At 52.2% G+C, this 11,768-nt stretch overlaps 1 protein-coding gene across 1 annotated transcript; it reads left to right on the top strand.

Annotated features, from left to right (window-relative positions):
* The first annotated feature begins 6 nt into the window (after nucleotides 1-6).
* On the top strand, nucleotides 7-5,062 carry SHISA2 (shisa family member 2). The gene is made up of 2 exons (XM_035326102.1): nucleotides 7-350; nucleotides 2,237-5,062. Exons 1-2 carry the CDS (start codon nucleotides 44-46, stop codon nucleotides 2,788-2,790), a joined length of 861 nt encoding a protein of 286 aa, XP_035181993.1. The 5' UTR covers nucleotides 7-43; the 3' UTR covers nucleotides 2,791-5,062.
* Nucleotides 5,063-11,768: the final 6,706 nt, after the last annotated feature.

Below are 11,768 nucleotides of genomic sequence, written 5' to 3'. Positions count from 1 at the left end.
AGGCTCGGGGGGGCTGCGAGCGGCCGCCCCCTCGGTGTGCGCCATGCGGGGCGGGGGCTGCTGCCCGCTGCTGCTGGCGGCGCTGGGCTGGCTGCTGCCGGCGGGGGCGGCGGGCAGCGGGGAGTACTGCCACGGCTGGCTGGACGGGCAGGGCGGCTGGAGGGACGGCTTCCAGTGCCCCGAGCGCTTCGACGGCGGAGACGCCACCATCTGCTGCGGCAGCTGCGCCCTCCGCTACTGCTGCTCCAGCGCCGAGGCGCGGCTCGACCAGGGAGCCTGCGACAACGACCGGAGGCACGGAGCCGCCGAGCCAGGACGGCCCGGCAAGGACGGCCCCGACGGGGCGGCAGGTGAGGAGGCACCCCCGGGGAGCGCGGGGGTCCCCGTGCCGGGTCTCGGCGGCTCCGGGTAGCCGGGGGCGGCTGGGGGCTGCCCCGGCTTGGGGGAGCTGCGAGCGGCCGCCCCCAGTCGCCGGTGCGCCCCGGGTGGTATTCGTGGAGACGGGTTGGTGAAGGCGCTGGGGGCCCCCCGGCCGCTGTGGAGGGTTGAGGTGGGAGAAGTAGCCGGGCTGTGCTCCCCCTCCCCGCTGCTGTGGCTGAAGAGGCCGGCCCTGCCTTCTCCCAGAGCAGGGGACGCCGCTCGCCAGCGGTCCGGAGCGGAGCGAGCTGCCGGTGGTGAGTGCGCAGCGCTGCTTAATTGGTCCCTCGGCCCCGACTGTGCTCCCAATTAAACAGCGAGGGAAAAACGAAACAGCCCATACGGGGATTTTAAAAAAAAAAAAAAAAAAAAAAAAAAGTGACATGACATTTCCGAGTGACTCGTGGCCGGTCCCTGCTCTAATTGTGTGCGTTCTCCGAGCTCGGGTACCGCTGGTTCAGACGGCTCCTTACGAGACTGAATTTCAAGGATAAACCTGAGTCTTTCTACTGCCGTTTAAAAAAAGCCTCAGTGGCTTTCCAGCACATTTGCTGCCATCCACACATGGTGAACACACTAGAAGTAGCCTGAAGTGATGTTATAATTAGGACAGATTTACTCTTGGAAAACTTGTGCGCTGCAGTCTGCAGCAAGTGTATGCACCTGCTGAAGAGCCTCTGTCTCGCCAGGCACAGGAGACCCAATCCTTCGCGAGGCCTTTGTGTAGGAAGTGTTAAAATTACAGAGGAGAGGAGGGAAGAATGTGGCCTTTTGGCTGATAGCCCACTGCATGCATTCAGCTGTGCGAGGAGCTGTGCTGACTTCAGCGGGCCTGTTGCCCCCTTTGTAGCTCTTACATGAGATCTTCTTGCATGGTGAGGGGTGGCCCCATCCCTTGACCCCGTACCTGGGGACCACTGTTAGTGGTGGCTTCGTTAGAGCGTGTCGGGAGAAACCACACAGGACTCTGCAGCCCTGTCTGTGTCCCCATGCTGATGGGTTTTGATGGCCGTCATGAAGCCTTTGCTCTTCCACAGCATTTGAAAGCACTGAAGGGAGATCCCATCCCCTCATTACTCCCAGATACCTCCATAAAGATTTGTCACCGTGGCAAAGGAAACACCTTTTTACTTGGGAGCAGGGGACTGTGTGTGCCATCTGCCTTGGTGGCTCCCTTCTGGAGCATCTCCCATCCTGCCCGCTCCCACCCCTCACCCCTGCTGTCCCCTTGTCCCCTCTTCTAGCCTGTCAAGGAGGGGTGCTGCCCCTCTGCAGGTAGAAAAGCCTGTGGTTTCTCCCCAGTCCCAGGGCTGGAGCATGGAGCAGCCCCACAGTCAGCCTCAGCCACAGGGCTGCCCTGAGGATTGGCAGCAGCTGGAGAGTGCTGGCGATATGGAGGATGCGATGCAGCGCCAGGGTCTGACCATCCCGTGATCCTGAGCAGGAGTTGTAGTCCCAGAGCATTTTGCTATGGCACTGCTCAATCTGGGCACTCTCTTGCTTATTTTTTTTAGCTGGGGACAAAATCCAGTGAGATGCAGAGCAGTGGTTGGTACTGACCAGACCTACAATAATGGGAGTGAGCCTTCCCCCAGGGAGGTGTGAGCTGTGGGGTTTTGCTCCCTGAGAGTAACTTCTGAGATGCTTTGGAAGGTCCGGCCCTCGGTTTTAGCTGCCCTGTGTAAGTGTGCAGCTGAATGCAGAGCTTTCATCACCCAGTGCACAGGGCTGAGGTGGGCTTGGTGCCGGGGTGGGGATGGAGGGGACCTCCTGCAGCTTATCCATGCTCCCAACACCCACCTTCTCCTTGCCGTTGCAGTGCCCATCTACGTGCCGTTCCTCATCGTTGGATCCGTCTTCGTCGCCTTCATCATCCTGGGCTCACTGGTGGCAGCATGCTGCTGCAGGTGCCTGCGGCCCAAGCAGGAGCCCCAGCAGAGCCGTGCGCCCGGGGGCACCCGCCTGATGGAGACCATCCCCATGATCCCCAGCGCCAGCACCTCCCGCGGCTCCTCCTCCCGACAGTCCAGCACCGCCGCCAGCTCCAGCTCCAGCGCCAACTCGGGGGCCAGAGCCCCGCCGACCAGGTCGCAGACCAACTGCTGCTTGCCCGAGGGGACCATGAACAATGTCTACGTCAACATGCCGACCAACTTCTCGGTGCTTAACTGCCAGCAGGCCACCCAGATCGTGCCGCACCAGGGGCAGTACCTGCACCCGCCCTACGTGGGCTATGCCGTCCAGCACGACTCGGTGCCGCTCGCCCCTGTGGCCCCCTTCCTGGACGGTTTGCAGGGCGGCTACAGGCAGATCCAGTCCCCATTCCCGCATGCCGGCGGCGAGCAGAAGATGTACCCGGCCGTGACCGTGTAGCGCCGCCGTGTAGCTGCCTCCCCCTCCCCACCCGACAGGTTTTTCATATCCCAGCCGAACAGAGGAGAAATACTTCCTTGGAACGCAGCTCCCAGAACATCGCTTGTAAATAATTTTGAAAGGCTCATGCATGTCAGACAGTGTTTATAAACCATTTATTTTCATCGGGGTCCGTTGCCAGAAACTGTAGGATGATATCGCTGAATTAACATTTCCAGATACGCTTTCATTCCAGTGCATGATTTACAGTGGCGAAGGATTATGCTTAAAAAGCATATGCATTGCAGATCACTGTGCTTGCGAGATAAATGCCGGAGCCGTTAAGTGCCCTTCAGGTATGACATGGTCAGAAATATTTGCCTAATTAATTTGTAGAAAGAGTTCAGTTCCACTGTACGAGACCATAGGACTTAAGAAACCTCTCTTCTCTCCTCTTCCAATTCCTTAGTGACACTTCCCATTGCTTTACAGACAATCACCACTGAACCTGAGCAGTTGCACTCTGCTCGGTTTCTGGTACCAGCTCTCATGTTTCTTTGGGCCCCGGGCCCCGGTTGAGCTGCCACGCGGTGCTCAGTCTTGCAGAGAACAACTTTCCCTGTCCCTGGTATTTATGTAGGAACTTGGAGCAGATGAATTACTCGTCTCTTACTTCCAGCACACTTGAAACCCTTCTTGATTTGATTTTGCCTCAAGATCAGGAACTGGTAGTGGTTTGCACAAACTCTTTCTCTTTGCGGACTTCCCACTCCAAACAGGGTGTGAGGTACTTGCTCCTCCAGCCACCAGCACAAATTTTTGACACCGTGACCGCTGTCGGAGCTGAAGCGATGCTTACAGAGGAAGGCTGTGCTGCGACTTCCAACGCGCCTCGTTTGACCTTGCCTCCCATGAAACACTCAACCCGTGTGTGTGGGCCTGACGGGCCCAGGCCCTGCCGCGGGCTCGTGATGGAGCCCACCCATGGGACCACATGGGCCAGCCCGCCCCAGTCCCAACGAGCCAGCGGGGACTTGCAGAGCTTGGAAATCCACCCTGGATTATTCTTGGGAGCAGCAAGGCCCAGCGATGTTTAAAAACCTGCATGAAGGATGAGGGAAAAGGCCCAAGCAACACATGAAAGGCTGCACCTGCAGAGGGGGCATCGCAGCCAGCACCGTGTGTTTGGCTTTGTCCGGGTAAATGCCTCCCGAGTTCAGTCAGGCAACAGCACACGGGGAATAATCAGACCATGCTAATTGTAATGTATCACCCCAGGCATATTTTAACGAGCAAAGCAGTCTTTAGGGCTGATTTTTGTCTCTTAGAAAACTTGGTCTCTGCATTTCAGTCCATTTGTTCTTCAGACTAAATGCTGCAGCTGTGTACGAAAGGCAAAGCCCAAACCGGGCAATTGCGGTAAGCAGACCAGAGCTGGCAAAAGGTTTCTTGTTTCCGATACTGTATCAGTACGTAGCAATAACTGTGACACTACTATTTTTTGTATGTCTCTTTTAAAACCGCGCGTTCGCGTGGAAGCATTGCCAAATCCGATGGTTTACTTGTAAACACGCCACACACACACAGGCAGCCTACAGAAGGGAGAAATGTTTTTGACCACTGAAATAGGAAAATGAATAGGTAATTTATACCCGATCTGCTGTTATTGGCTGAGATCTCCCCATTCAGCCTGTGTGACCTTTACAAAAATGCCGGCCTGCAGGCCTGGCCTTCGCCTCCCGCCGTGCTGAATGGCACTGGGAGCAGTGGCCTGCAGGCCCCGCGGTGACAGTGACAGTGCCAATACTGGTGCCAGCAGCCTGTCCAGGAGCTGGAGATACTTGTCCCCAGGTGCCAAGGTGGTGGGCTGTCTCTGCCAGAAGACAAGCCCACTGATGGGGCATCCCGGCTAGCCCCCATCGCCATCGGCTCCAGCCACTGCCCACCGCGCTCCTTGCGCATCCCCCGACAAGGACACCTGCTCTGACCCATGGCGTTCAGGTGAACTTTTGTACATTGTTTACTTGTTTTAATAAATAAATAAATATGAATAAGTTAAATTTAAGTCTGTAGAAATTAATTTACAGCTGAAGGAAAAGAAACCTGAGTTGTAATAAAAGGAAGTTTGTGAGATGTGCTGTTTTGTTTTTCTATGTCATGTATAATAATGTAAAACCAATGTTAACATTTGATATAGCTTTTAAATCTCTGAAAGGGTGCTTGGTTTAAAGTGTTTCTTACAAATGAAGAAAAAAGCCCCCTTTGTTTCTTAATAAATACTTTATGGTGTGACTTGTTTGCTTTGTTGCTGTCATTGTTTTGTTCAGTTAATGCCTCACTTGCCTCTGTCTACAAGAGCGTGTCCGACCAGCCCAGGAAAAGCAAAGTCAAGATTTTTGGATGTGTTTTTAAAGAACAGTAGCACCAACACCTACCACCTCTGTGGCTGAAAGCTGTGCCCCAGGGGTCTCTGTCCCCCCAGGGTGATGGGCCATGGAGGTGACAGGAGCAGCACCTTGCCCGAGGCCTTGGCCAGGGGGCTCAGGTGCACCGCAAGCCGATGCTGTCCCTTTGGGTTTCAGGTCCTCCATAGTGGCTTCTCCTGCCTGATGAAAGCCCTCAGCATTGCTGGTGAGAGAAGCAACACTGCTGAATGCTGCTTACAGAGAGAGGAGAATGGGCTGGCAGTGAATGCATGCTGTCTGTAACACAAATTTGTTCACAAGTTTAGATTTTGATTTGGCCTTCAGCAAAAGCTTGTCTCCTCTAAGTGTCCTTATCCCTGTACCTGCTCTAATCGCCTGCCTGTTTCACAGCATCACAGGATGGCTGAGGTTGGAAGGAACCACTGGAGTTCCCTGGTGCCACCCCTGCCCCAGCAGGGACACCCAGAGCACCCAGCCCCACATCCAGGCGACTTTTGGAGATCCCCAAGGAGGAGACCCCACAGCCTCTCTGGGCAGCCTGTGCCAGGGCTCTGTCACCCGCCCAGCACAGAAGTGCTGCCTGGTGCTCAGAGGGAGCCTCCTGGGTGCCTGTTGCTATTTGTCCTGGCACTGACACCACGGTTCCCATGCCTGGTGGAGCTGAATTAATGATCCAAGGGGCATTAATGATCCTGTTTGGGAACAGGAGCAATAGGGGAATGCTACCCAAGTACCCCTCCTACCCTTCAGGCACCCACAGAAAAGGCAGCAGTGCAACTGCATTTGCATTTATAATTCACAGCCACGTCCTCCTAAGTGGGGATTTTTTCCACACTAGAAAAAAAAAAAAAAAAAAAAAAAAAAAAAGTCTCTCAAGGAAAACACAGCCCTGCTGTGCCAGCAAGGTCCAGTTCAGACTCACCAGCCTCCAGGATGAGGCCACGCAGCCTTCCCAGCACTCAGTTGTTGAGAGGTCCCTGGGGTGGGGAGAGGAGTGCAGCGGTTGTGAGCATTTGTTACATAGGAGAGCCTATCCTTCCCTCTTGCCTTTTTTTTTCCTTCTTCTTATTTTATTATTTATTAATAGGCTAAAACCTGGAGATAAGGGGGAAAAAAAAGAATGGAAAAAAGAAGCAGCCACTCTTCTAAACCTGCTGCACATCATGAAAATACACTTTCAGCCACTGAGGATTTCAAGTGATGGAATCCCTTCCACAGGCATTTCACCCACCCAGCAGCCCTGGCTGAGCGCTCCCCGTGGGGCAGCTCGGTGCTCAGTGACTCACTGCTCAGGAAACCCTCCCTGATTTTTTTCAGGAAACCCACTCTGTGATTTTTTTGCTTGCTCAGTTTCAGCCCATTACTCGGTTTCATCTTCCCAGACTGCCCTAAACAATCCTTCTTTTTTTGTCCTGCTGTTTACACCTCTTAAATTTATGGGCTCACTTATTCAAAGTTTGAAGTTTACAGAGTTCTTTTTCAGTGCTTGTTGAATACATTGCTACCAATTTCAGGCTCTTTCCTCTGAAGTGATCAGGAATTGGCATGCCAGAGACTGTAAGGAGTACTGCAGGCTGGACTGTCACCAACAGCCCATAGCACATGGTGCTCACCCAGGCAAGGCCAAAATTGTGTTTGTTCTCCCAGCTGTCCCCTCACTTGGGAAACCCCAGTGTCACTCTGGAGAGGGAGTTGGTTCTCCCAGGTGGTCACCGGTGCCGTGGAGGTTGCACCCTGGGCTTGCCTCCTCTGGTGGGAGTGTGGTGAGTGGGGTGACCCTGAGGCAGCTGTGCACTACATCACTGTGATCATTAACGCTCTTTAATTCTCCCCCCCCCACCCCCCAAAGCCTCTTCCACCCCTCAGGCCTCTGCTCTGCAGGTGCTGGTGCAGTGCTGAAGGATGGCAGCAGGACCCACGGCACCCAGAGCCGCTGAGCTCTTGGATCACAAGGGACCGGCTCAAGACCAAATACCATCAACACAAGCTCAGCACACCATGGAGATGGCTTTGAGATGGCTTCCTTATGAGCTGGGCATTATCAGAAGAAGCCAACACTCCCTCCCATGCTAGCACCACCACCGAGTGCCAGTACAGCTGTCACCAGGCATTTCCATATGCATTAAAGTGGAGCTTGCTGCAATTAGCATCCTCTGCTCAAATTTGGAACATGATGCCCACAGGAGAGCCAGATTTCAAATCCCAGATCAGCACATTAACCTCAGCACCTTCCTTCCAAAACATCTCATTTTCTGCTCACTTTTGGTCTTGCTGGAGCTCCTCTTTCCCCTCCAGATTTTCTGTTCGCCCGTTCTTTTCCTCCCACTGAAGTTATTACTACATATTATTCCCCACGTGTATTCCCTTGTATTTTTCCAAGCTGAATCTCATTTTATTGTTTCCTGCTCATATTTCTTGCTTCTCTGTAGGTCCCTTTGTATTATTTCTCTGTCCTCAGTGGAGCTTGCAACATTTTCCTGCCCAGGATCATGTGCAAATTGACTGAACGACTCACTTCAGCCCATGCCAGCTGTTCTCCCCTTCGTTGTGCAAGCCAAAATGCCAGGTAACACAGGTCACTGGTGCTGCACCACCTGCCCACACCTCGGCGAGAGGAGCTGGGAGCAATGGGGTGATGCCCACCACGGCTGGACCACGTGGCACAAAATATCAGCATGGGATTCACCCATGGGAAGAGCACCCAATGGGTACCTGCAGCTCACCATGGAGAAATGTTTTCATTTTCCTGTTTGAGTCATCACTGGTACATTAAGAAAACCATAAGAAAACTTACCTTAAACTCTGAAGACAAGAATCTTGTCTGCGACTGCAGGCTCTTTTCACTCACAATTATACTAGCAGAAGTACAATTCAAGCATCCAAGAAAGAGTAGAAATAGCTTCTTTTCTCCTGAACATGATAATCCTTCATTTCAGATAAGGAAACCCTTATTTGCTGTTATCAGTCCTTCAGAAAACCTCTGGCAAAGTCGAGGCAAACAATGATACACTGAGCTGAAAAATGTGGATTAATTCAAAAAAATGAATTAGTTGCTTTCCATCAAGCCTTCCTCATGTTTAATGCCAAAGCACATCAGGGCACAGACCAAACTAGTTTGTCTGTAGGTTAACTTGAAGACAAGAAAAAAGGATGGCACCACTTTGGATTGAATTCATTAAGCCACAGCAAGGTAACATTGAGTCAGAGCTGTAATAACAGAACAATAACATAAAACGACTCATCTCCCTCCCAAGACATTGGGCTACTTCAGCCACTCACAAGGGCAGGCTGGCAAAGCATTTGATACTGCCGAGCCCAGAGCCACACTCAGGAAGGTCTGAACCCTGACGGAGATCGATGGAGCTGTGTCTGGCCTCACCAGGGACGAGTCTGACCCCGCACAGGATGTCCCTCCTCTGAGATGAGGATACCGTCGTGTTGTGCAGTCTCTGCAATGATTTATTACCCTACAGGTAAATATTGGCTCATGCAGCTGCTAATTCCCTCAGTATTTGTTTCTGAGAGAGAGAGAGCGAGCGATTCCTTGTGCCTTCACACACCACACATTTTGCATGTTATTGTGAACGTCCCATTGTGGGGAGAAAAAAGTGATTCTCAGTTTACATCAGCACAAACCACAAGCAGGGGCTGCAGACCTGGTGTACCACCAGAATCAGGCTCTTGGTTTAAAAGCTGCACTGTCATGTTCTCAGTACGGACAGGGAAATGTGAACAGTCGTTATTAACCAGGCCTTAATTTAGTTAATGTATACAATATAGCTGTATTGTTCAAGCTCAGCTCCAAGGCTCCACATTCAAATGAACTGACCATAAGAAAGCCGTATTTTGTTTTTTTTTTTCCCCAGGGAAAAATACTGTATTAATATGCTTAGAAACAGTTCCACACACAGCTGGCGATGTGGAAAAAGGCAGGAGGGAGCTGGACCAGCACTGTTGTAAGTCCAGTGCACTATCCAACCCAACCCAACCCAACCCAACCAAGCATTCCCTTTCTTCCAGTCTCCTTTCTCCTCAGGGACTGGGTTCTGCTTACCAGGAGGTACCCGCAGATCCATGGCATCTGCAAGACCAGCAAACCAGACTTATTGACTGTGACAACTGCACCAAGTGTTGGTCACTGGGCTGGGCCATTAACACGAGGCGTGTGACTGCTGAGGTTCCCACACACCTCACTGCAGGGTTTAGGTCTCTTGAAAGCTTGCAGCTTTAGGCCTTTGTCACTGAGGGACCCTGCCACCACAGCAGGCCCTCACCAGCACGGCTCGCCTTCCCCCACCTTGCTCTGCCCTACAGCCCCCCTCTGCACCATGGCTTTCAGCGATGCTTCCAAGCCTCATTTCTCTGAGGACCCATATTTCTGCTGAGGAGGAAGCAGCAGGAAGCCCATTGCTCTTTCCAAGCTTCTCGGGACTTGCTGCTGGGGGAGAGCTGGGGCTCAGGGCCATGTCTGGGCTGAGGGAAGGGCAGTGCCTGGTGGCTGGGTAGCGCTGGAGCAGCGCTCACACAAAGGGATCATGTTTCCGAAATCTTCTTGCTTAACATTCCTCAACTGGACCTTTCTCAGTTACACATTCATTTTTTAATGCTCCCATTTCAGACTTGAGCATTAATCTGAGGGTTTAGAGTCTTTGATTCTGTTTCGGCCTGGTATGAGGCACCGAGGACCGCCGGCAAGGCCTCAACAGCTGCTCCCACAAGGATCTGGCCGCGGGACGTGAGCGCCGGGCGCTTTCACAGCCTCGCCTGTCAGACCATTAGAGGCAAAGTCTCAGAGGTGATTATTCAACTAATATATCTAATAAGGGGTTTAAGAAGCCATTCATTATATTTAACAATTCGGAGAATTATTTCACATTTAGCGCACTGTAGGAAGAGACGACAGCACAGGGAGCCCTCAGCTAAGCATCACCTTCTCCCACAGCCAACTGAGTAAAGCTTACTTGAGTTTATCATCAATTTTGCTTTGGCGTAATTGATTGCCCAGATGTGTGAGCAGCCTTTACACTCAGCGAGGCTCCCGCTGCTGCAAGCGCGCAGGCTGGAGCACTGCTACAGGGGGATACGCGAGGACTTGGTCGCGGGCTTTTCATCTCTTTGCAAAGGGAAAGCAGGTACCAGGCCTGGCTTCTGGGACAAAAGCGTTTTGAAGTGTGCTCAAACAGCAACTTGTAAAGGGAAGGGGGGAAATTTGGCTTACAACCCCTCTTTGTTTCCCATTTTTTTTTTAAAAAAAATCCAGCAGTAATTTGTTGCTTTAAACAAGCCTCCCCAGGCTCTTTAAAATGGTTCTGTCGGCAGTGTGACAATCCGTAAGGAAAAAAACATTCATCGAGTTACAGCACCCCAAAGAGGAAAAGTTTTAGCCAGGCTGCATATAAATAGGCATTTCGTTCCTGGTAAAGCTTATTTTAACACCACTATCTAATAATATCTGTACAAAAAAAAAAAAAAAAAGATCTCTTTGTTACAGCTCATGCACTTTTACTTCCTGGAGGGATCTTATAATGCATTCCCTGAGGTCACCAGAAATCTGGAGAGGCTGATCCTTAGTGCAGGGCCATAACTTGGGCATCCCTCCTGACTCGGTGCTTGCTCAGAAGGCTGCGGCGCCACAGGCTGGCTGTGCCCTGGGGTCTCACGGTCCTGCTCAGGACGGCTCAGCTGCCGAGGCTCTCCCGGGCTCAGCACGGGGGGGTGAGGTGTTCACAGCTCGCTGTGACAATGTATTTGTTCAGCAGAAGGAACATATTGTGTCGGAGAGGATCACAGCACACATCCCCCAGAGCCGATGGGCACAGAGCTCCCGGGGACAGGAGAGCCTTTGTGCGGCGCTGCACGCTCTCAGTCTTGCTCGAGGCAAGCGAGCACGAGGGGCACTTCTCCGAGCGAGGCAACACGAGCGAGCTTGGCAGCGTCAGCCCGGCACCACCGGCAGAGCTGGATGTGAGATTCTTGATCAGGCAGAAATGGGAAAAAATCCTCCCCCTGCTCTCGGGATGCTGTGCAGGACACCTCTCATGTTGCTGCACCATCGCTCAGCTTGATGCGCAATCAGACCTTTCCCCCCCAGCCATGGGTGTGTGCAGGCCCACTTAACACAAAATTCCTCTTGTAAATTCAGCTGGGAGAAGGAAGAAAATGAGTCTAGCACTTCATTTTTCCCTGCTGTGCCTGTGTCACTTAAACAACGTAAAAGATCTCCAAGGCTCATTTTAGCGAAGCTTTGGTGATATCGCATCTATCAGTTGTAGGAGAGATGTCTGCCCACCAAGTTTACAGGAAAAGATGGCTTTCCCCCGTGAGACACCATTAAAACACCAGGCACACGCTGTGGGCCTGCCGGCACCATTCTTCTTCGGACACTTGTGTTTGGGGCCCGATTCGAGTCCCATGGCAAGGAACCCAAGTCTTGTCCTTGGCACGAATAGAAGCATCCCCTTAAAAACACACCCAGAAGGTAATGAGAAAAAAAAAAAATAAATTAAAAAAAAAAAACAACCCCACACCAGCTTTGCAGGAGAAATCTCAAGTGCATTTATCACTGAACTCTTG

The sequence above is a fragment of the Oxyura jamaicensis genome, chromosome 1 (genome assembly GCF_011077185.1).
Source record: "Oxyura jamaicensis isolate SHBP4307 breed ruddy duck chromosome 1, BPBGC_Ojam_1.0, whole genome shotgun sequence".
Classification (NCBI taxonomy): Eukaryota; Metazoa; Chordata; class Aves; order Anseriformes; family Anatidae; genus Oxyura; species Oxyura jamaicensis.
The sequence above is the reverse complement of the archived record's forward strand: the minus strand, read 5'-3'. Positions and strand labels throughout refer to the sequence as shown.

What these genes read in the sequence shown, in the direction of transcription:
- SHISA2 (XM_035326102.1), top strand. Translation starts at nt 44, where the DNA reads ATGCGGGGCGGGGGCTGCTGCCCGCTGCTGCTGGCGGCGCTGGGCTGG. An exon ending in CGGCCCCGACGGGGCGGCAG is followed by an intron (nt 351 to 2,236) that starts GTGAGGAGGCAC and finishes TTGCCGTTGCAG; the next exon opens with TGCCCATCTACGTGCCGTTC.